The 22,152-nt window shown below is 42.4% G+C and overlaps 1 protein-coding gene across 1 annotated transcript in view; it reads right to left on the bottom strand.

Moving 5' to 3' along the window:
* Nucleotides 1-22,152, bottom strand: part of LOC140951159 (protein unc-80 homolog) — a 64,394-nt gene that overhangs the window by 40,174 nt on the left and 2,068 nt on the right. The window contains exons 3-17 of the mRNA XM_073400380.1: nt 17,126-19,283; nt 16,423-16,772; nt 14,808-15,179; nt 13,964-14,326; nt 12,716-13,070; nt 11,288-12,231; nt 10,368-10,506; nt 9,792-9,900; nt 9,245-9,317; nt 8,385-8,640; nt 6,785-6,868; nt 3,229-3,339; nt 2,468-2,568; nt 1,327-1,413; nt 10-93 (exon numbers count right to left, since the gene is read on the bottom strand). Of these exons, the coding sequence (XP_073256481.1) occupies nt 10-93; nt 1,327-1,413; nt 2,468-2,568; nt 3,229-3,339; nt 6,785-6,868; nt 8,385-8,640; nt 9,245-9,317; nt 9,792-9,900; nt 10,368-10,506; nt 11,288-12,231; nt 12,716-13,070; nt 13,964-14,326; nt 14,808-15,179; nt 16,423-16,772; nt 17,126-19,283 (5,586 nt within the window). The remainder of the gene's footprint in view (nt 1-9; nt 94-1,326; nt 1,414-2,467; nt 2,569-3,228; nt 3,340-6,784; nt 6,869-8,384; nt 8,641-9,244; nt 9,318-9,791; nt 9,901-10,367; nt 10,507-11,287; nt 12,232-12,715; nt 13,071-13,963; nt 14,327-14,807; nt 15,180-16,422; nt 16,773-17,125; nt 19,284-22,152) is intronic.

Below are 22,152 nucleotides of genomic sequence, written 5' to 3'. Positions count from 1 at the left end.
TGACACTACCTGCCACAATAGCGATAGCACCAATGCGAGAGAGTCCTGGTTCCCAGGCTTGTTTGTCCTTGCGTAATACATTGCTACACCGATCTAAAATAAGGTAGATTCAGGAAAATGAAGGTTATTTTATTGGGAAATAAATAGCAAAAGAAATTCTTCTTCTCACACCCACAAAATTGTTCGAAGGCGTGACGAAGTTGTGGCCCCATGTAAGGGAATCCGGACCCCAGATTCCGGGAAATTTTTGCATCCGGTAAATTTTGCTTGTGGAATCCGGGATACAGCTCAAGGAGTCCGGAATCCCACCAACGATTGGAATCCGGAATGGAAATGCCATTGACAAAGAATCCGGAATCCGGAGTCCACGGCGAGGAATCCAGAATCCAAGACTGTCTTGGATTCCCTTACTTGGGGCAAAAGTTAAAAACATAAGTAGCAATCACCGTAAATAGGCTCTACATGGGGGTTGAAAGCTGAGGGGAACTCTCGACGTTTTGCTGGTTTATGAAGAATTAATTCTTTTTCAAAAGGAAATGGTCAAATTTGTGTAGTAAAACAAGTTAAACCAGAACCAAAGTAAATACTTTGCCTAATCACAAAACGCACGGATAACCAAATGAACCAATCAGAGCACGAGGCAAGAAATATAAGCGGCGTTCAGACGGGGAAAAACACGTATGACCAACTCACGACTGCCAACTGGTCGAAAAATTGGCGCGCGATTTTTAAACTAATCGCAAACCGGGGAAATACAAAACTTACTACTTTCAATCTAATAACCGCCCTATAACCTCTGAGCTGAGAAGGCTAGTTACGCCAGCCAGAGAGATTTTCGAGCTAACATTTTAAACGCTACCCTTTGCCTGCTATTCGTCTTTGTGTAACACTATTGCAGGTTTGACTCTTGAGGAGATGGGGCGCTTACTATTTACACAAACTACCCTGGTAGAAATCTTGTGCATAAACACAAAACTATAAAATTTGACGTGGTGGGAGAACGACGTGTTACAAAGTATATCCAAATCTACTGAACAGACTAAAAATAGTAGAAAAATTGCATCGCCTCACAACACAGCCCATATTTTCTGAACCTTTCCAAACGGAATGGCGCGAACCATTAGATTTTCCAACCGGAATTTCCGGTTTTCTCATGTAAATGGGAAGTACCCATGTGGCAAATGTTTGACTTGTAGGACCCCCTTAAAACGCAACAGAGTACATAGACTGAAAATAAGAATGGACTTTGCCTTCTTCCTAACTAACGGTATAGGCATAAACGTTAGTTAAGTTTTTTTATCTGTAGTTGATAGCTTTCTTACTGACCAGATTGTTGATGAGGAATCTCGAAGACGTGGGAGGCAGCTCTGTGATGTACAACAGCAATTTCCTTATTAGGGAGACATGTTCTTCCTGTTTAAAGCGGATTGAAAAAGACATAAGATCCCTGTCAGGGTGTCTAAGAACTGTCGAGAGCGGCTAGGTAGCGTGAATACAGTCAAGAGGGTCTGAATAGGGGGTACATCGATAACACTAAACACTTCATTTTTCGGTTTAGTAACATGATACAGTTAAATGTTAGGCATTTTAAGACTAACAGTAAAAAATTCTATGATACAGTAAATTTTCTCCAGAAAGACACAAAAGCGGCTCCAAAAAGGCTAATATTATTTTGTTTAGTATATCAAGGAGTTTTCGGCCATTTTACGACAATTTATTTCAGAGTTTTGAAGGCTACCGAAGATTCCCGAAGATTGACGAAGAGTTTCGAAGACTAACGAAGAGGTCCCACCATTGCCAAAGATGTACGCAGAACCCTCCAAACACTTAACAGTACTTTCTTCGGAAACAGCAAACATTAAAAAATTGGCCAATTTAACAGCAAACACTAAAAATTATGGGCAAATAACACCAAACACTAAACCCCATTCAGACCCTCAGTCAACTCTCCCTCTCTCTCTCAGACGGATACCTTTGGAACCGGCAATAACAAAAATTATGTCCGTCTAACAGAAGAGCGATGTCCGTCTTATAGAGAGTCAAAGGGAGTCAAAGGGAGTAAAGAAAGGCAGGGGTGATGCTCGATATATCAAGTCAATATATGCACTATTGGGTCGTTCTACTGTGAAGTTTATTGTGTTATTTTGTAAGGGCTAGGGATCATTGTTGTGTTCTTTGTGACGCAACTCGAGCCTTGCATGCTATTCACTTGGTATATCGGGCACCAACCAAAGGCAGGGACCAACGCAAGGTGTCCGTCTTATAGAGCTGTGCGTTACGAAATAGTCGACTGTGAATTCCATTTTAGAGGATAAAGATCATTAAGAGATTGGTTTGGGGTGAGTGGTTATGAAGAAGTTTACAGTTCTAAGTTTAATTTCGTGTCCTTGAAAGTTGACTCCAATTCAAGTTCTACAAATCAAACAGGTCTTTATGAGTTCAGGCAATTAAGACAATTTAAACAGACCTGTTTGTCTTTCTTCGTAAACTGCTCCAAAATAGTTCTGAAGAAAAGGACTGGATCATCAACTAAACATCTCCACACAAGCCGACGGGCGACTTCCATCACTGGAGAATCAACATAACAGTACAAATAACGCCATGTAACGTAACGTAACGAAAAGTAACAAAATCCTAGGAAAACTAGAACTGGGCCTTTTGCATGCATGCCGTACCGTAAGGCGTTTAATAGATTGGAGGCGTTCTAAAGAGAGAGGCGTTTATTCTCATAATATGCAGCCTATACAACCAGTGCAAAAATGCCTGCCAGATTATTATTCTTTTGTTTGAATTTAATTAAGCCTAACTAGCCTCGTTCTCCAATTCGAAAGAATACCTTATCTCAAGCGGGGCTAGTTAGGCTGATTTTAATTTAAACAAAGGAATATTAATCTGGTAGCCCTATTTGCATTCGGTGTATCCATTGATACGTCCAAATTAAATTAATTTGGTCTAAATTAACTCTACTTCCTAGCATTTTAGAGCAATTATCATGCAGGACGTCTATTAGACAGGGGCGTCTAATACAAACTTAAAAACGTAGAGGGGGAGTTTATTGGACAGGAGGCGTTAATTTGGAGGTGGCTTCTATTAGATCATTTACTGTAAACACACAACTTTTAGTACTTTACCAAATTTTCAGAAACTGGCGTTTTTGCCCAGATAAAATTTATGTAAACGTACTGTAAAACACTGCTAAACATGAGAGTTGCCTTCTTTATCACTGACCTGCCACTTTCTCACTATCCACCATGATGTCATCCATCATTTTGATGATGTCAGGAATTGAAGAAGACACTGCTTGAGGCCATAACTCAGCATCAACTTGTTGACTTTCACCTTAGTATGCAGTCAATTTTAAACCATTAACATTACGTAAAGGTAAATTTATGAGCTCTTAAGAAATCATTTAACAGTTGTTTGTCAACGTAAAACGAAAGTGTCTTTCTCTTCATCTTCTTGCTTTTCCCTGGTTAAGCTGTAACGAACTAAATTTGTCTAAGTGAGGGATAAAACCTTTTGAAAAAGTAAAAAATAAAAAAACTGGGAAAGTATTATTTTTTTCTTATTTTTCTTCCTTCTCCGAAAGCGGGGAAGATTTGCACCTTTATAAAAAGTCTATAAATTTACAAATTATAGACATTCTATTATCTCTGTAAAAGGTCCAGTTTTTCCAGTGTCACCCCTGCCTAGATTAGCACTCCAGTTGCGTTAAATATTCCCTTTTCTCTTTTCAGACTACTTTTTTCACTTGTTATCTGTTTGATTTGCGATAACGTTGTTGTTGTTGTTGTTGTTGTTGTTGTTTTGTGTGTTCAGTTGCATTCCAAATTTGGAATGCGAAGTCTCGGTAGTGGGCTACTAACTTCTTCTTTGGCCGGACCTTTAAGTCCTAGCCGTCTTGAAAGCCTTCGCTTCCAGTCTTGACGTTCCAAGGTTTGAGGTTCAAGGATTATTTTAGGGTTTACGGACAAGTGAAACACGAGGAGAAACTTCTTGGATAACGAACATGAAATAACATTAGCTAGTACACTTTTAATACGAACAACAGGCCGGATTGAATCAGGGTCAAACTGCCAAGAGGATCAAATCCGTTGAAGAACTGAATTGACACTGGCCCCTAAACATTATGACATTTCAGGGAGGGGGGATAGTGGCCCACTCCTCGTCCTGCCAGCAGGGCCTTTCTCTCGCTTGAAGGATTTTGGTGTACTCGAGAAAGACTCTGGATGAATAGAGTGAGATCTTTGTTGAGCATGCGCTGCGTGTTGCTAGGTTAATAGTATCGAACCTAGGCCTAATAGCCGTGCGCTTGGTACAGCGGGCTCGGCTATGAACCTCGGTTTATCAATTAACGGATGCTTGCACTCAAATAAACCTGTTGGACGAGAGAAAACAAGATTGACTCGTCTAGAAGTTTCGGCTGCGGCGACTTCAAAAGCTTGAAGCGATTCAGGCAAAGCCTCCTTATCTCTTCCTTATTTAAGAAGACAAAACGACGCTCTGTTCGCAGGGTGCCCACTTCTTTAAGGAAAAAAGGGTTAGTTCTAAGCAAACTGTGGTGCTTCGCATATGGGGAAAGAACACATCCTTTACCTCTTAGCTATAAAGGAAAGACTAGAACTTGACCAGGGGTAACCTGGTTCATGTTGGTCTAACCTTTGAGTCCTTTCTGCTGTTAACCTTAGCTCTGTATATCATTTTCGTTATGTTTTACGGCGACGTTACCGTTCATAATACACCCAGTCGACAGTAATATTGCAAAGTGAACACAGTTTTCATTTCCCTATTTGTCTCCAGAACTAAACCATGCCGGCGATCGTCACAAAGGTAGAACTATGTACCGTATCAAACACAATGAGGAAGGCAGCAAAGTAAAGCGCGATTACAGAGTTGTACCTTGACTCACTTATACAAAAGAGTCGATAAAATAATGGCATTGTTAGACCAAATCAGGGTCTATTGTATAAAATGAGTTTGAAGGTCAATGAGATTGCAGCATTTCGGTAGCCCTACCCAGGAGGGTCAATTTGCGGCCATGTTAAGCGACAGAGCACTGGGGATCATGGAAATGAAGTAACAGGTTAACCAGGATGAGATGTGTTCATCAAATTCATCGAACTCGGATAACACTTCTCCCCAATTTTTACGGGCGGAGGGAAGCGACAACTGCAAATACATCCGAGCTCAAAGGCTATGTCCCTCTAGCGATAATATTTAGTGCAATTCTTGCTAAGATTTCAAATCGCCCAGATAAACAAGTGGCGGTTTTGTTTCGAACCTACTCGAATTTTGATGTACTTTATCGGCGATTTTCTTCGAAGAGTCATCATTGACCCTCCGTAGGGAGGTTACATCAGTTGTTCCCCAAGAGAAACCACTTCTTTGACTGGTCAATCGCTGCGAAAATCGCACAAAAATGGCGACCCCTCAATTTTAATGAGATTCTTGAGATGAACCTTTGATCCACAGTGTCTTTCGTTAACCAGGAGCAGATTTGGGTTCAAGATCTTATTATTTCCTTAAATAATGAAATTTGCTTTCATCGATAACAGACTTCGACGTGAATCCATCTTCAGCTATGCAGAAACTTCGGTGAAAAAAAGTAAATATCACCCAAGGACAGGAAGTAATTTTGCGACGGGCAACTACACGACCCAAGTCGGTCCGCGAATAGAGTTGGGTGGTATTTGGGTTATAACAAGATTGCTTTTTCACTTATACTGGTGAACAATTTAAGCAGCGGTAGGCAAAGTAAGTGATCAAAAAGGGAACCTCTACTAGGGAAAAAGGCTTAACACTCAGTTAGTAATGTTATGGTTAGCATTGCTCAGCTTGTTAACAGAAGATATAATTCAGTTTTAAGTTATTGGGTGAACCTTAAAATTTCCCTACAACTTTCAAATTGGAGAGAGAAATAGCAACTTAAAAAGCTACTGATTTTTGAAAATCGTTGAGAAAATTTTGTGGGTAGTACTTTCCTCCGGTACTGTTTATTATGCTGTGTAAGGTGATTCTAACTTTTGAGTCTGTGAATGAAACTCGTAAGTGTGACCATTCATATGAAAGCTTCTGAGTAGTACTTTCCTAAGGTACTGTTTATAATACTATATAAGGTTATTCGAACTTTGGAGTCTGTGGATGGTACTTTCCTCTGGTACTGTTCATTAGGCTAAATAAGGTGATTCTAACTTTTGAGTCCATGGATGAAACTCGTAAGTATGACCATCCATATGAAAGTTTCTGTAAGTGTGACGATCATATGAAAGTAGTACATTCTTGTGGTATTGTGTATTATGCTTTATTATATGGAGGAGAGTGTTTTACTGGGAACTAAACCACTCGTAGATTCCATACGCCACTTCATCCGGGACCCGAGTGGCGTATTTTCCGTATGTCACCTTTGTGAGTGTCGTATCGTTCAATGACGTCACGATTCCCGCCTTTTGCTTTTGTTCAGTTGGTTTCTCCATATAATAAAAAGAACATTACACGTTGGCTCGAAGATATGAATTTTATGTTCTCGTGGCAAGAACAATATCTCACTCGTTCGCTTCGCTCACTCGTGAGATATTGTTCTTGCCACTCGAACATAAAATTCATATCTTCTCGCCACCGTGTAATATCCTCTATGTACATGGTGGTTCTAACTTTTGAGTCTATGCAAGAAACGCTATGGTGTGACTATTCAAAGCCGAATGCACAGCATTGGTAGCAAAAGGGTTAAACCTGCATTAAATCATTAAAAAGAAAGTATTATGTTTATTAATATTAAAGCTCAAACCTGCAGAATCAATTCCACCTTCAGCTGAGTTTTCTGTCGGTTCCAAATGATAATGCCAAACTCCTAAGCGGGCAAATCGTTCCGCTGAAAGTCCCGCGGCAAAGAAAAAAAAAAGCACAAAGAAAACAGTGATGGACGTATATCATTTGGTAATGATTGTGGTCTGTAGTGCTTCAATTAACTTGTGCTTTTTAGCCTTTACGACAGGGACGTTATTGCAAGTGATTGGCACAACTTTGCCAATTTTAACAATGTTTTAATGTTGATTGTCGTAGCATCAACATCGATGGACGTGCAAGAAAGCGTCACAAGTGCGATCCTGTCATTTAATCTTCATTGCTTTAGTTTGTGGGTGCTCTCTTCTAGTGCTTGTGACGGTGACGTTATTTCAAGTAGTTGGCACAAGGTTACCAATGTCAATACTGTTCTTATGTTGACACTCATAGCATCAACAATGACAAACGTGCAACTTTGGCGCGATTGTAATCTTGTGTTGTGCTCTTCAATTCTTTTGTTTGCTGGTGCTCCTTTTAAGCTCTGTGATGGTAATTTTATTGCCAGTGATACAAAGCGACCACAACAACACTGATCCAATGTTGATGCCCTTAGCAGTGGTCGTAATGGTAACGTTATCAAATATAATGATGAAGGAGTCGCTTGCCAACAGGGTGCCAATATTGGTGCTAATAAAGGTGCTTGTGATGGTGTCACACTTACTAACATTGATGGAGACAAGTTTTGACTTGGCAGTAACATGCAAATAACAATAATGCTCACAATCATAGTGCTTTTAACAATGGAAGTGCAGTTCTTGGTAATAGAGGCAAAGCTGGCTTTGATAATATCGTGTCCATATGGAAACTCAAAATTAAAATAAGTGGTTAAGTGCTGCATTACCCTGGAGACAAAGTTATCTTTAAGAATATTGTGCCGGCCGGCAGTGACAGTAACTAAGGTGTTTTTTAAAAGGCAAGGTAAATAAAGTACAAAAAATATCTCAAAATCATACAGAGCAAAGGAGAGATCACGAGACAAGAGTTCATAAAATGGCAAAATAGCGATGTTTAATGTTTAACAAAGGTTTGTGTAGCAACTTTGACTCAATAATGATAATATATCGTACAAGTTTTGTTCTATGTTCTAGAGTAGTAATGTGAGTACATTTGATACTTCCATACATTTACAACAAACGTATGATTTGAGTATTTTCATTACCATCATTTTAAAAGGTGACCTGAGTGAAATGTTAGCTTTCACTGTATTGGGCCAGCATTGACAAGTATTGGTGCAATGATTCGTCACCGAACAGGGTTTCGCCTTGGGTACAAAGTGCAGATACCGTTGTTTAACACAATGTCCACAACAGAGGGGAACTGGCAGCTACCTTTGATTTTCATACAAACTCGTCAGACCTCCTTTCTAGTCAAAATAATGAAGCCTTGGATCAATTTAGGTTTCTCGGAAACTGCCCACCTACCCCTCCCCTAAGCGAACATTAACACTTACTTCTCACTTTGGGCAAAATGATGGCTTAGGGCAGGGGTAGGTGGGCAGTTTCCCAGACACCTAAATTGATCCGAAGCCTTCGTCAAAGACTTACCCTTCTCGTCTTCTGCAACGTTGACCCCCACCGTCGCCTCCATGGACACTGGTACAGCTCTCATAAGGTACTCAATCCTCTCCTGCTTTCTCTTCAGCTCGTTTCCACTGTCACGAACCTTCTTTGCATCATTCTTTTTCTGTTCCTGCTGTTCTTCTAATAGGAGACGTGCATCCCACGGGCAGTCTGGGGGATGGGTCGAGGCCATTCCCACCGCAGGGGAAGGAAGGGTGAAGTCAATTTTAGGTGGCGGGACCTACAATGACAAAGATTAAGGAGTGAAGAATCAGTGTTGGGAACAGGAGACGTCCATCCCACAGGCAGTCTGGGGGGTGGGTCGAGGCAAATCCCACCGCAGGGGAAGGGAGGGTGAAGTCAATTTTAGGTGGCAGCACCTGCAGCGACAATCACAAAGATCAAGGAGTGACAAACGCGTTTTGGGAAAACGCATGGAAAGCCAGTGGTCATTAAATATCCTGGTCGGGGTATCGTCTTAAGCTGACCTTTCTACAATTGAAAAAGTGATAGGGAGGGGTTTGAACCAAAAAGCCCCTGGAAAGGGCTGAGACCAAGAAGCTCCCAGACTCCCATATTTTCATTGGCCTTTGAAAACATACATGCTATTGTTTTAAGGGTCAGGGTCGGATTTATGTCCCAAATATGTCGAACGTATCAATGGCAAGATAAATTTATAGAGAGTAACGTTAGAGCAGGAGTCTAAGAAGTGGTTTACAGTAGTGCTGAAATGAAGGGCGTTGGGGAAGGGGAAAAGGTAAAGGAGAACTCTTGTGATTGGTCCCTTAAGCAAAAGTGTGTGAATATAAAGTACTTATTTGGTAACTACATAATTCGTAAAATACCTTTAAAATCAACCTTGCTCCTTCTTGGAGTCTTGGCCAGGCATGATACCTTGACTGCCACAACACTTCAAATCTATCATCAAACAAATGCATTCGACACAGTAGTTTTGCGGGTTTTCTGGTAGCGGTTTTGCGTTGAGTAAGAGGAAATTTAACGATGGGTTTGCTTAAGCTCTGCTACGCCTTTTTATTGACTAAAATATATCACGTAACTTCTGAAACCAATCAGAAGAAATTCAAAACCAATCGTCACTTGTCCACGAGCGTTTTCCCGTGCTTGGCGGCGCCTAAATTTGATTGTTTAGATCTGATTGGTTTACTTACTCTCTGCACGTGTTGTGATTGATCAATTAGTACCTCAATCGCTGTGTTATGGAAAACCTTTCACTTTAGTGGTCCTATGCGAAGGGTTTCGTAGGCACACTCAAAATGAAGCTGTATACAATAAGAATCCTTTTTGTTCTTGAGATAGAAGGCAAATCCAAAGCCAAAGAGGAGACATAATTCAGTGGCAACAAATTTTGCCAAAATTTCTACAAGTGCCTACCTCTGAAGAGACTTGACTCGGTCATTGGCATCTGCACACACAAGTTCTTTGTGTAACATCTGTTCTACTGTGTCTCTTAGACGGACTGCAGTCAGCAGAAACACTGAAGCTAAACCCAATAAAAGAAATGTAAGTTGGCAAACAAGAGGGTATGACAACACTTCTTCAACAGCGTGGTTAATTACGGCAAAGAAACGAAAGACAAATGCGCAGCCTTGTGAGCTTTCCAATTTTTTTTTTTTTTGAGGATCCACTAGAGACTGAAAGTGTTGTGTTCAGATAAGAACCTTTACTCTACTTTGTGTCTTTCCAACCTCTGTAAAAGGTTTGAGCCCAGGAGTCATTTCATAAGTAGGAGGAGCATGATCGTCGATCGGGTGACCGTAATCCTGAATAGGACTATTATTGTTGACAGTGACTGACGTTCGACAACCTGTGCTGTAGTCATCTTCAGATCAAAGATGAGGATTGTCGAAACGTCAGTCACTGTCAACAACAGTCCTGTTGAGGACTGCAATCAACCGGAGGATCATACTCCTTCTACTTATCATCTCCTGCCTGTTACCATCGACCTACCTGCAGATGAGACCAGTTGTTGGTCCTCGTCAAGTAGGAGTTCCCATGCCACGGGAAGTGTTTCCAGCAGATGTTCTGTTTCAATGACAGTGCCGGCCTTAGCAATCACTGAGAAAGGACAATGGGTCAGGCTGGAAATCTGAATAACAAAAAACAGTCTTAATTGTGTTAAGAAATCATGTCAAGTTGTCATGCTTAAAGAAAAAGTTTTGAACATCCCAAATGGAAGATGTTCCCATGGAAATCCAGAAACCAAATGGACATACTCACCACTGAGCTATGAATGACCACTGTCTGGAAGGTCAAGGGTGGGATGGGGTCACTCAGAGTATCCCTAATATGAAATGGTGTGGTCAAGTTGTCACGCTTAAACAAAACGTTTTGAGCATTCCAAATGGGAGATGACCCCATGACACTCCAGATTCCAGATGGACACTCTTGCCACTGAGGTATGGGAGGCCACTGTCTGGAAGCCAGGGCATGGGTGGGACTGGGAATCTCAGAGTATACCAGGTGCGAAATGGTGTGGTCAAAATATTACACTTAAACAAAACGTTTTGAGCATTCCCAATGGGAAATGACCACATGACATTCAAGATACCAGATGGAAAACTCCCCTTACTGAGCTATAGGTGACCACTGTCTGGAAAGGAAACGGTAGGATAAGGACACTCGGAGTATCCATGGTGTTAAATGGTGTGGTCAAGTTATTACTGCTTAAAGAAAACGGTTTGAACATTTTAAATGGGAGATGACTCTATGACATTGCAGATGGACACTCTCGCCACTGAGCTATGGGATACCAATGTCTGGAAGGGCAAGGGTGGGATAAGGACACTCGGAGTTTTCCGACCGATTTGAAATAATTGACAAATATACGGGAGAAACCTACTGCAGGGCACGTCGATGTCATGACTTACGTTCGATGATATATATTTTCTCATCTCCTCATCATCCTTTTGCTTCAGGGAGACCTGCTCTGCTGATCCCATCTGTGGTGCACTGATCAAAGCACTGCTAACTACCTTGGTCAAACCTCTTTCAGGGATCTTGTCAAGCTTATTTGGAGAACTGTAAACCGTCTTCAACGCCTGTACCATTCGAGTACAGCTGCGGCTTTGCCGCTGATGGCAGTTGAGGTGGCACACCCCTTGATGGTCGCACAGGAAAGCAGTCAAGCTATTTAACTGGATGACGGCGCTCAACCATGGTAAATTAGCAGTTGGGTCTTCATCATCTGACTCGTCATCGTCATCAACAACATTTGCGTCCACACTGAGATGTTTACTACCACACTTTGTAGACTTCGATCTGAACCTCACTGATTCACCTTCTCCACCAATAGCACTTCGCCTGGCTATTCGTTTGGCTGTTTTGGGTGAATGCTGAGCACTTTGACGGGGAAAGTACAGGCTTGAGCGGTTCCCAGCTTGCCCAGTACTATCGCGCCGTTCTCTTTTTTCCTCTTGATCTGGTGCTTCAAGTTTCGTGCTGCCAGGATCGGTTTCTGAAACTGTTATCATCGGAGGTTCCTGCAAGGTTCGACTGGGACTAGAATTGAACTCGGTTTGCACCGATGCTTGGCTCAAAACGCTCGCTCGCCGAATTCTCTCTCCCCCACCACCGATTAAACTACTCAAACGACGCTGTTGTGTTTCGGGTGAAAGTACGATAGATCGTCGATAACTTGTAACACTCTGTCTTCTTCTAGGTACAATATAACGATGCAGGGGTCTATAGGTGGGTTTAGTAACGGAGTAGAGACCATGGCTCTCACGCAAAAAGGACGTTATCTCCAGAAGAAGCTGGCATGCTATCATCAGCAAAGGATAAGGACATACCTTGACGGATTCACTCAAAGTTGCTTCAAAAAAATGGGAGAGAGCCATTTAAATAAATTAAGAAAAGCAGACAAAAGAATATACACATAATTAGATGGTTAATGGTACAATAAAAATGACAAGAAGCCGAATTTACGGAACAGTTTCATAACATATCCAGGTAAACGTTCATCTACCAAAAAAAAGCATTCCACGAAAGTTGCATGTTTTCTTTAAAGATGATTTCCAGTCCTAACTTCTTGGTTTTTTGTTGTTTGTTGTTGTTGTTGTTGTTTTTTTTTTTTACGTCACGTTGATGGAAACGATCTACCATTTTTTTAAGGTTTTAAGTCGGTACCTCTCAGCTTTTCGACAAGGAAAAAGGCTGGAACTTAAAGGTCTTAAGGACATGCAATTATTAGAACCTTTTTTGAAGCATTACTCCTCTTCTCGTACTCTCTCGCGCGCGTCCGGGAACGGCAAGAAGAACGAGGCGAACAATACAATGGTGAACCATGAGCTACTAACCTTCATCAAGGAAGTCTTCCTCGATGTCTTCTTCATCCCCTAATACTGGCTTTCCCCCTTCCTCTTCAATAGATGGCAAAATATTCCTCCTATGTTTTGCCAGCACCTGCTCCAGTTTCTTCCCTAACGCTACGCCCCAAGCCCGGAACAAGACTCCAGCCTCATGCATGGCTACGAGGTTACGGCGCTGAGCAAACATGAAGGGAGAAGCACCGGATGGTGAGTGTCCCCCTCGACGATGGGCTAAGGATGGCAGGCTGGCTCTTAACCACTGAGGCCATTCGCCTTGGTTACACATGTTGACTAAGAGACAACATTCAAGTAGAAGCGATGCTCTGGCTATTGCTGGTGCTTCCTGTATGTTATCACAGCATTAACATTAGCTAGGACATGACTTCCTATCAAGAGTACTACTGAGGAACTGGGGTGGGAGAGTAATCCAGAACTCCCAGTTAGCGAATAACAGATCATAGGGACCTTACGATCCGACAACGGCGACGTCCATGAAAACGTCGCTGAAAAACAGACTTCGCATCATTTTAAACTTTTTCGCGATAATCCCAATTCGCCCTGTTACATAAAAGAAGGGGATTTTGGCTGGAGCTGAAGAGAGGGGAACGCGCTCAAGTTCGGACAGAGATGGTAGAATATATCGCCTTGCCGTTCCCGTTCCCAAGTAAACTTAACATTTGGTCATTTCACGTCGTAGAAATGCAGTGAAGGCAAATAAATGTACAAAAAAGTGTGATGCACGTGCAGAGTTGTTGTTTTGCTCATTGAACCTATTGTTTTCTGACGTTCCCGTTGCCGTCGTCCTTGTGGTTTCGTGAGGTCCCTAGTACCAAAGATCGGGAGCTCTCCTTTGAATTCACCACTTTAGAAACGAGGGGGGAAACAGGCAAAGTAAACTTCCGCAAAGACCTCTGGGCTGTTTACCAAGGACAGGGAGAAAATGGCCAAAAACTGACCGGCGCGTTCTCAGTAACGATCCCATACACAATTGCGGGACAGATTTCGTTCCCTTCAAATGGTTACACTTTAGGATTCCTTGCACAAAAACAAAATTTCCAGTCACCTAAAATAGCACTACAGGAAAGTGTTGCCCAGAGGTGACATTTTAGAATCTCTTCCACAAATCCAAAAGTTTTAAAACCTTTTAATTTCTCCAAACTGGCTTTGGAAGCCAAGCGAAAAAGGGGTAAATGGTTAAAGGGGATACAAAGTCTCTAAATATAAGTTCAAACTCACCAAGTCCAACATTGAGGCTACAATCTTAGGATCAGGAACAGAGCCCGGCTGACATCCATGGAGAAGAAACCTAAACCTTACCATCCCAGCTCGTAAGGCTTCGACATCAACAGGCTTTGTCTCAAACTCCTGCACCACAATATCTATAGGCAGCGACTGCTCTGATGGAGTTCCGTCTGGTATTTTCCGTGATATAGCGAAGATGTCCTCTAGTTTTTTCCTGCTGGCAGATTTAGTCTTGAGATGCTTTCGCTTCGCGGTTGAAGTTTGCTCAGATGTGGATTCTGAATCTAAGAGATCCTCAACACTGCCAAATGGTGTTCCAACGGTCTTTTGTTTTCTCCACGTACCAAGAGTGAAAATCTGCAGTTACAGAACAAGCCATCGTTAAGTAAGTAGTTAGCTTCTTGCAACAAACTGTCATATTGTGGTACAAAATAGCCACAAATGTGAGTAAACGATTAGTAACGCGATGGAATCTTGTAAAGGCCCTTTGTGTGCTTTTTTTTCTTGTCCCTTGTTGTCGTTCGCTCACCAGCGTGGCTTCTGACGGTTTGTTCCAAAAGGACTACCCAAAGGCTAAGCCCTGGGGTAAGATTTGAAGCTCTAGAGACAGGATGGTATTGGAAACTAGCAAACCAACAACTAACTCTCCTTTACACTACACTTATTGATGCATTTGGTTGATTTTTTTTTTTTGTAAGGTTTTGGCTACTCTCGGGCGGAAACTCACAAATGAAACGTGTCACACAACGGCGGCATTTCACAGCAACAAATCACCGTTTGCACCTAAAATCGTTTCACCATTGCAACAAAAATATATGTCTATCTAAAGGATATCTACCTTTCTTTTGCTTCTGGGAGATAAAGCCATTTCCACAGAAGGGGAATCGACAACAGACGATAATTTCGACAAGCTGGTACTCCCGCTATCTGAACTCTCAGTTGTAACCCTGCCAAACTTCTGTAGGAACTTTCGCTTGGTCCGATAAGTTATCGTCCTCTCAACTTTTGCGATTTTCGTCTCCTTTCTCTGTACTTTTCCCACTGCCCCTCTCGTCAAGGTGTCTTGCTCTGGGACTTTGTTTGCATCAGTCTGGTCTTTTGGTTCTTTGAAGGCTGAATCGAGAAGTCCACTCAAGGCAACTTTCCAGAACACGCCTCCATAGTTCTCCTTGACAAACCTCAAAAGTTGGCGTAGCTCACCGTAAAAAGTCTGTGGCAAAAATACATTAAAATGACATTTATTTCCTACTTTGTTGATTTACGCTTAAAAGGCACAATACCGCAGAAATCATTAAGGAGACGAGCAAATGGTACCCTTGTCCCAGAGGTTTTTCTTGAAAATTTTCCCTTGTCGCCGCTTCGTTGAATACGAGTTGTATCCATTTTTCCTCCGGGATAGTCGCTTGGGGTGATTTTCACGCGCGCTCACGTTTCGCTCGATCTACTTTTATCCCGGAGGAAAAATGGAGACAACTCGTAGTCTACCGCTTCGCGGCTTGCGAAGAAAAATATCACGAAAAACCTCTAGGACCAGGGTGTACAAATGGCGAATGAAATTGGAACTTTTTTAAAAGGCTTTTTTAAACTAGCGACAGAATTGTAAGCGGGGTTCTAATAGGTCTTATGACCGAGTGAAAATAAAAAGAATGAGAGTCGTACGTGGGTTTGGAGTAATACGCCCACGGAATCGGACTCGGAAAAATTAAAATCAGTCAGTCATGTCGAGGCTCGGCAGGACTGGGGAGAGCGAAATGGCCGAAAAGAGGACTGGAGAGACGCGTTTTCTTATACAGGTTTGGCCAATTTTTTTTCTTCGCTCGCTTCGGACGATTTCCTCATTCGAGCGTCCATCCTAGGGGACTGCTCGCAGTCCACCTTCGCTAACGCTCTAGTGAAAACTGTGCAGATTGTCGGAGTCGGAAGCAGAAGTGGAAGAATCAACCACACCAAATAATCGATCCCACGCGCTGTGATTGGTTTAGCTTATCCGCTTCTTCTTCCGACTCCGACAAACTAGTTTGTCTATATCGTACTGTAAGCGACGGAGTCGTAAACGAAATCAGAAAGCTGTTTTCCTCACTAGTTCAAAACTCCGACCCCGCCGCTAGTGGAAACCAGCCTTTTGCTGCACCTGGATCTCTGAAGTGGTACCCCTCCCCTAAGCCAACATTTTACCCTAAGTGAGAAGTAAGTGTTAATGTTGGCTAAGGGGAGTGGTAGGTTGGCAGTTTCCCAGAAACGTATGATGATGATCCGCTTAAACTTACAATCCTTAGGCAAACGGTGGGAACATTTTACCCCCTCCCTTCATAAGTACACGGAAAGGAAAGAACGCAAATCAAAAATAGGATTTAAGGTTACACCGGGGATTCGAGCTCGGGACCTCCCGCACAGGAGGCTACGCACTAACCGACTGTGCGAATCAGAAGCAAGGGTATATTTCCAGCACTTACCAAATTTTTAAGATCACGAAAATTCATTTCCGCCACTCTACTAAGCAGAGTCTTAAAAACTCCTCCAGTAATGACGCTGTTTACTCCTTCCGGGACGTTGAATAAATTCTTCTGCTTCTTGTGCTTTGGTTCAAGTGTCATCTCGTCATCAGATTGTTCCTGATCATCTTCACAGAATCCAACTAAAGCGTGAAGGAAGTCAACCAAGTCTTCATGGGGTTCCAATCGGGCAAACTGCTGAAGCCATGACTTGAACTCCCTTTGATCGGTGCGAAAGAGTTGTGAGAGGAGATCGTTGGAAAGATTTCTGAGGCGATCACCTGTGATCCCACGACAGCCTTCTCCACAACCTGTCACCAAGAACAAACTCTCTTCAGCTTTATGAGTACTTAAAAGTTATCTCAAAAATTTTCCTCACAAGGTTACACTACCCTGGGTGCCAGAGACTTTCCATGGGCAGAAAAAATCCTCTGATTACCAGGGTAGGGATATACATATAAATCGATACATCCTGAGCTTTAAAATTCGCTAAATCCCTGAAAACCATATTGATGGGTCTCTTCAGTGGTATACCACCCTAAACAAATATAGGCCTCCCCAGGTTTGACTGGACACTCCCCCTCGCCTGAGCCAATGTTTAATAGATTACCACACAGGCATGTTAGTTAAGGAATAACAAGTTAACGCTAAGTATATACTTTACCTAAAGGACAGCCTAGCGATTTGACAAGGCTAACCAGGCAGCCCATTGCAAGACTGAGGAAGCTTGGAGGTCGTCCATAAAAGCTTGCACGCAGTCTACCCAGGACATTTTCACTGTGAGGACTCCTAAAACCCACAGCTTGAGTCTCGGCCACTGTCCTATCATCATATCCTTCGGAGCTCCCACTTTGCTGGGATTTATTGCCTTCATGAATTGTTAACAAATCGCGTAAGATGGTCAGGCTGGCCTGGCATATCCGGGATGTGGGGTTGTCGCGCAAGAGACTGTTGAGCGCTTTTAGAATCATCAAAATGCTGAGTCTGCCGTCTGTTGTGATGTAGTCCGCAGTTCCAGGGAAGACAAAGTACCTTTCCACTTTCATCACTGAATCTTGTTGGTTGCCGGTACTGGTGCGAGGAGTATCAAAGGGTTCCAAGACAGAAACGGGTGCAGATTTTTCTTGGGCCCTTTTTGAGGAGTTCAACAATGGTTGGCTTTCACTTTCTCCTGAGCTACTGCTAGCTTGACTAGAGCTTGGTCTCTCCGAAAGATGCTTGTATGCCATCGCATTTAAGACACTCCCTGGATTGCCTTCATTCACAGAGGCTTCTGCATGAGGACTTTCCTCGCCTCCTGCACTCTCAAATGCACTGGAAGAACTGTCCGAGTTTCGAGTACTTTCTTGAACATCACCATCACCTTCAAGCACTGTCATTGCTTGTCCATCAGGTACTCCACCAAGTAAATTTAATTTAGGCTCTGACTTCAAACCAGCGTCAGGCTTGCCTTCATCGGGTTTTACATCAAGTGACAACCCATCCCTGCCTTGAATAGTCAAACCACTTTTTTCAGCAGGAGGTGACTGAAGTGTGCTAGATGGTTGTATATAAACTTTAGTGTTTTGAAATGTTCCTACATCGCTCGTGTTCTGGAGACTATCACCACCCTTCACATCACCACTGTCGTATTGGACTGGACTCGTGGATGGGGATGCTACAGCTGTTATCACTCTTCCCCCTTGTGATAAAAGAGGGGAGGATTGCAACCTTATTCTCAGCTTAATGGAACCACTTCGCTCCAGTCCGGATTTTCCAGTTCTTTCATCAGAACTACGATCAGTTTCCATTGTATCCCTGTCTTCAGAAGTTTGCTTATAAGAACCTGAGATTCCATCGCTTGTTACTGTTTTGTCTCCAGTATCAGTCACACCGAAAGAAACTGCTGCATCTACTTTTTCAACACCTTTACTGATAGCAAGCCCTTGTTTGGCTGTACTCTCGCTGTTTTTATCTGCAGTTTGGCACACACATTCTGATTGCTCACCACCTTCATTCAGACCCTCAGCTTTGTCATTATTCAAGGCTTCATCAGTGTTTCTCAGTAACCCATTATCTGTCGGTTCTTTATGTGAACTTGACTTCTTAACAACAGCATCCAAAGGTGTAGCATCCGTACAGATGCTTTGCCCCGGAGATACATAAACAGGAATATTGGAGACCGAGGATTCTCTGCTAACAATATCATCTGGAAGGTCAAACTCGCGTTTAAGGTACTGAGCAAGGTAACGGAGAGCCCAGACAACACCATCCTCTGCCCAACCGCTTGATGACAGACACTTCAGAACAGCAACATCAAAGAAGGTAGAACTCGTAAAATCTGGATCTGATTCTGCACCCGACTGACTCTGCCCCACCAAGGAACCCGCCTGATTGCCAGTATCTATCTTTAACACCTTGCTTGTAAATGGCACCAGAAGTGGTGTTTCGTGCTTCCAAAGAGGTCCCCAGATTGCCATGCCATTTTCTAACCTAAACGTCAGGTCATTTTCGCGCATGCTGTAGACATGTGGAATCAACACGTGCACAAACTGCTCTATTATCGTTTGAGGGTAAAGCAAGCTTTCAGAGTCCACAACGCAGCAAACACGAGGCCCCTCAAGCAAGATCCAGTGGAGCGTGTACAAGAGTTCGCGTTCAGCATTTCCAAGTCTCTCTACATTTCCCATGCGGCATCTGTTTGAAAGAAGCTTGGAGCAGCATTGTAGGATATAAGGCACTGAAGACTGAATAAGATGCCATCGGTTGATGCTGTTGACGGCACTTGCCAAACTAGGTTGTAGGTCTTGGATCTTGTTCTCACAGATAATCCGTTCAAATGACTGCATAAAAAGAAAAAAATGCTTAAATGAATTGCAATAGATAACTTAGGCTGGGTACTCACTAACAATGGACAGCAAACGATTGGAGTAAAATCAGAATTGGAATTGAAATAAGTTAAACTCTAAGACAAAAGAACACTTTGGATGGTAGGTGTCCTGTGTGGAGGCAAATGGCCAAGTGGTTTTAGAGCACTGGAACTTGTAATTTTGGAGGCCCGGAGTTCAAGTCCCACCCTCACCCTAGTTGGAGTTGTTCACGGTAGTCCTGATTTCAAATCCTTGGCCAAGCTTGTAAAATAGCCAACTGGTTCGCCTCCTAGCATGTGGGATTTTTAACCTTATTAAGTTCCATAAAATTTTTAAATTATTTGTTTAATTATCCCTGAAAAGCCCCATAAAGGGTGAGGATGATTAAGTATTCCACTTAACTTTAATTAAGGTTACCGTAGCAGAGCAATCTTAACCAAGCAGCTACAGCTATTTGCAGTGCCAGGAGTCCAGGACGTTAAAATATTCTTTAGAAAATTTATAATTAAGTCTTGAAGTCTTGAAAACACACAACAGCCCGCAAACCTGCTAACTTCCTGAGCCCCCTCCCACTTCTCACATAATTTTCCGTTTAGCCTAAGAAAAGAGCTTCAATCTTGCTGTAAGTCAAAACAATAGAAGCTAAAGTGTAAGCCACCTTCTTATGCCAACAAAATTCAAGATGTAAGATAATGACTTGTTTCTTTGTTTGCTGGTTCAGTGGGATCTCTCATAAACAGCTGTGGCAGATCTAGGGGAGGGGCCCAGGGGGGTTGGGCACCCTCTTATTTTTAGACCAAACTGAGGCCCAAAGGTCTGAAAAAAAATTTTTTTGAGACTGTCCCCTCCCCATTATCTCAGGGTCTGGATGACCAAACCACCCGTTATCTGAAGGTCTGGATCTGCCACTGAGCAGCCACTTAAACATCAACATTTGGTGATCCCTTATGGGGTGGTTGCTTCAGGGCTCAAAGTTAGCGACTAACTGGTCACATATGCGACTGGATTTTTGGTTGTGCGCCTAAAAATTCACATAATTATAATCGCACCTGTGCGCCGTAAAACCCAAAGCACAGTGAGACTGACTTACTTCCCACTATACTTACCAACTCGAACTAGAAAGACGGTGTATGTTTAATTGGTCTTTTCTCCCAATGGATTCTACGAACTTGAATGTCCTTTTTCGTTTCGATGTTTTACTCCACCCCAGACTCTTCTGTTTTGTAATAAACACCGCTACTGTTAAGCTTTTTACTTTTTCTTTTGAAATAGATGCTAGCAACATTATAAGCTGTGCTCCTAAAATTTTCAGCTGTGTGCCTAAAATTTGGGCAGTGCACCTAAAAATTTACATCTGGTAGCACAAGTGCTCCCAAACTCAAATTTAAACTTTGAGCCCTGTGCTTACAAGAGGATCCAGCTATCAACCCTGTAGTTCCCAAGAGTGACCAACATCAATTTTCTCCTGATAAAATCCATACATCATTATGAGGAAAACTATTAATGGTCACCAATAGAAAAGTGCTGTGATCTTTTATCAAATGCTAGATTTGGGGAAATGTGTGGAGTTCAGTTAGGAGAACTGGGGCCTTAAAGGGTCCGTTATTTAGACAAAATCTGACTTAGACCGTGGTTTAAGAAATCATTGGACCTCAAGATCTCTTTTTAAGTGGGTTATTTAAAGAAAAAAAATGTTCCTCCAGTCCGCCATGATTCTTCCATGAAACTGTTCACAATAACTAGTGTTTAGTTATAGGCATTTAGCAAACTACTGGCTTAGAACACAGTTTTGTTAAACACTGGCTGAACTCTGTTTGAATAACTGAACCAAAGCGTTAACAATGCTTTGACTAGAAAACTGATTTTGGTATTTTGGATAGTGTAGGTGGTCACTTATGACTGCTGGTCACACTTACATGTAGGCATTCAACAACTGTACTAGTACTTTTATCTTCATTCACCATGCCTCCTTCCCCCCATACCTGCCCCAGACAAAGTGTAGTAGCAGCCAAGTTGTTAACCACCTCAAACGTTTAATCTGTAAGTCAGGTCTACAAGTCTTGCCATCGTGTTGTTTTCTTTAACAAGAAACTTTGCTCCACTTTGTCTCTCTTTAAAACTACAGTAGGTGACTGTATAAATGGGTACCAGCATTGGCATGCTGTTGGCCAGGGTAACCCTGTGATGGACTAACACGTGTCAGGGGGGATCAGTAGCAATACTCCTAAATGATTCATGTTACAGAAACCTACTTAAGATCAGGCCATTTGAGTCTGATTGCTTAGGTGCACCTAAAGGGGGGAATTTCATATATCCCATGATGCTTCGCGGCTAATTTCTGTCTTCTCTTCGCGGTGGAAAGAGCGCTCGAGTGTTTCGAGGGAGATTTTCAACGACCTGAATTTCAAGATGCAGCTCATCCAAGGTAAGTTTCAACGAGTCCTGTTAATCTTTGGTATCTAATTGATAATGTAAAATGTTTCCAAAGTCATTTCACGCATTATTTCTCTCGTTTACGACCGTGTTAAGCCATGCTGTTTTAACTCGCAAGTGAATATTTAGTTAGATGACCCTCAATTATCGAAAACTGTCTTTATTCTAGGGAGGTTTTGCCTCAATAAATTATTTAAATCGGCAGACAAGGGGTGCTTGATACTAGTTCCACGCTCCGACCTCTTTCAACCTCGCGATTTTTATGGGTTTGATCGTTTTGAAATATCTCATTTTCTGCCCCTCCCCTCCCCTCCCAACCCCACCCCCTTTCTTCCCTGTGTTGCCCTAAAAGGGGATTCTTGGTTTTGATGCACATAGGTAAAATAAAATACATGAGATTATTTGGAGA

The sequence above is a fragment of the Porites lutea genome, chromosome 10 (genome assembly GCF_958299795.1).
Source record: "Porites lutea chromosome 10, jaPorLute2.1, whole genome shotgun sequence".
Classification (NCBI taxonomy): Eukaryota; Metazoa; Cnidaria; class Anthozoa; order Scleractinia; family Poritidae; genus Porites; species Porites lutea.
This window is presented reverse-complemented; position numbering and strand designations above follow the sequence as displayed.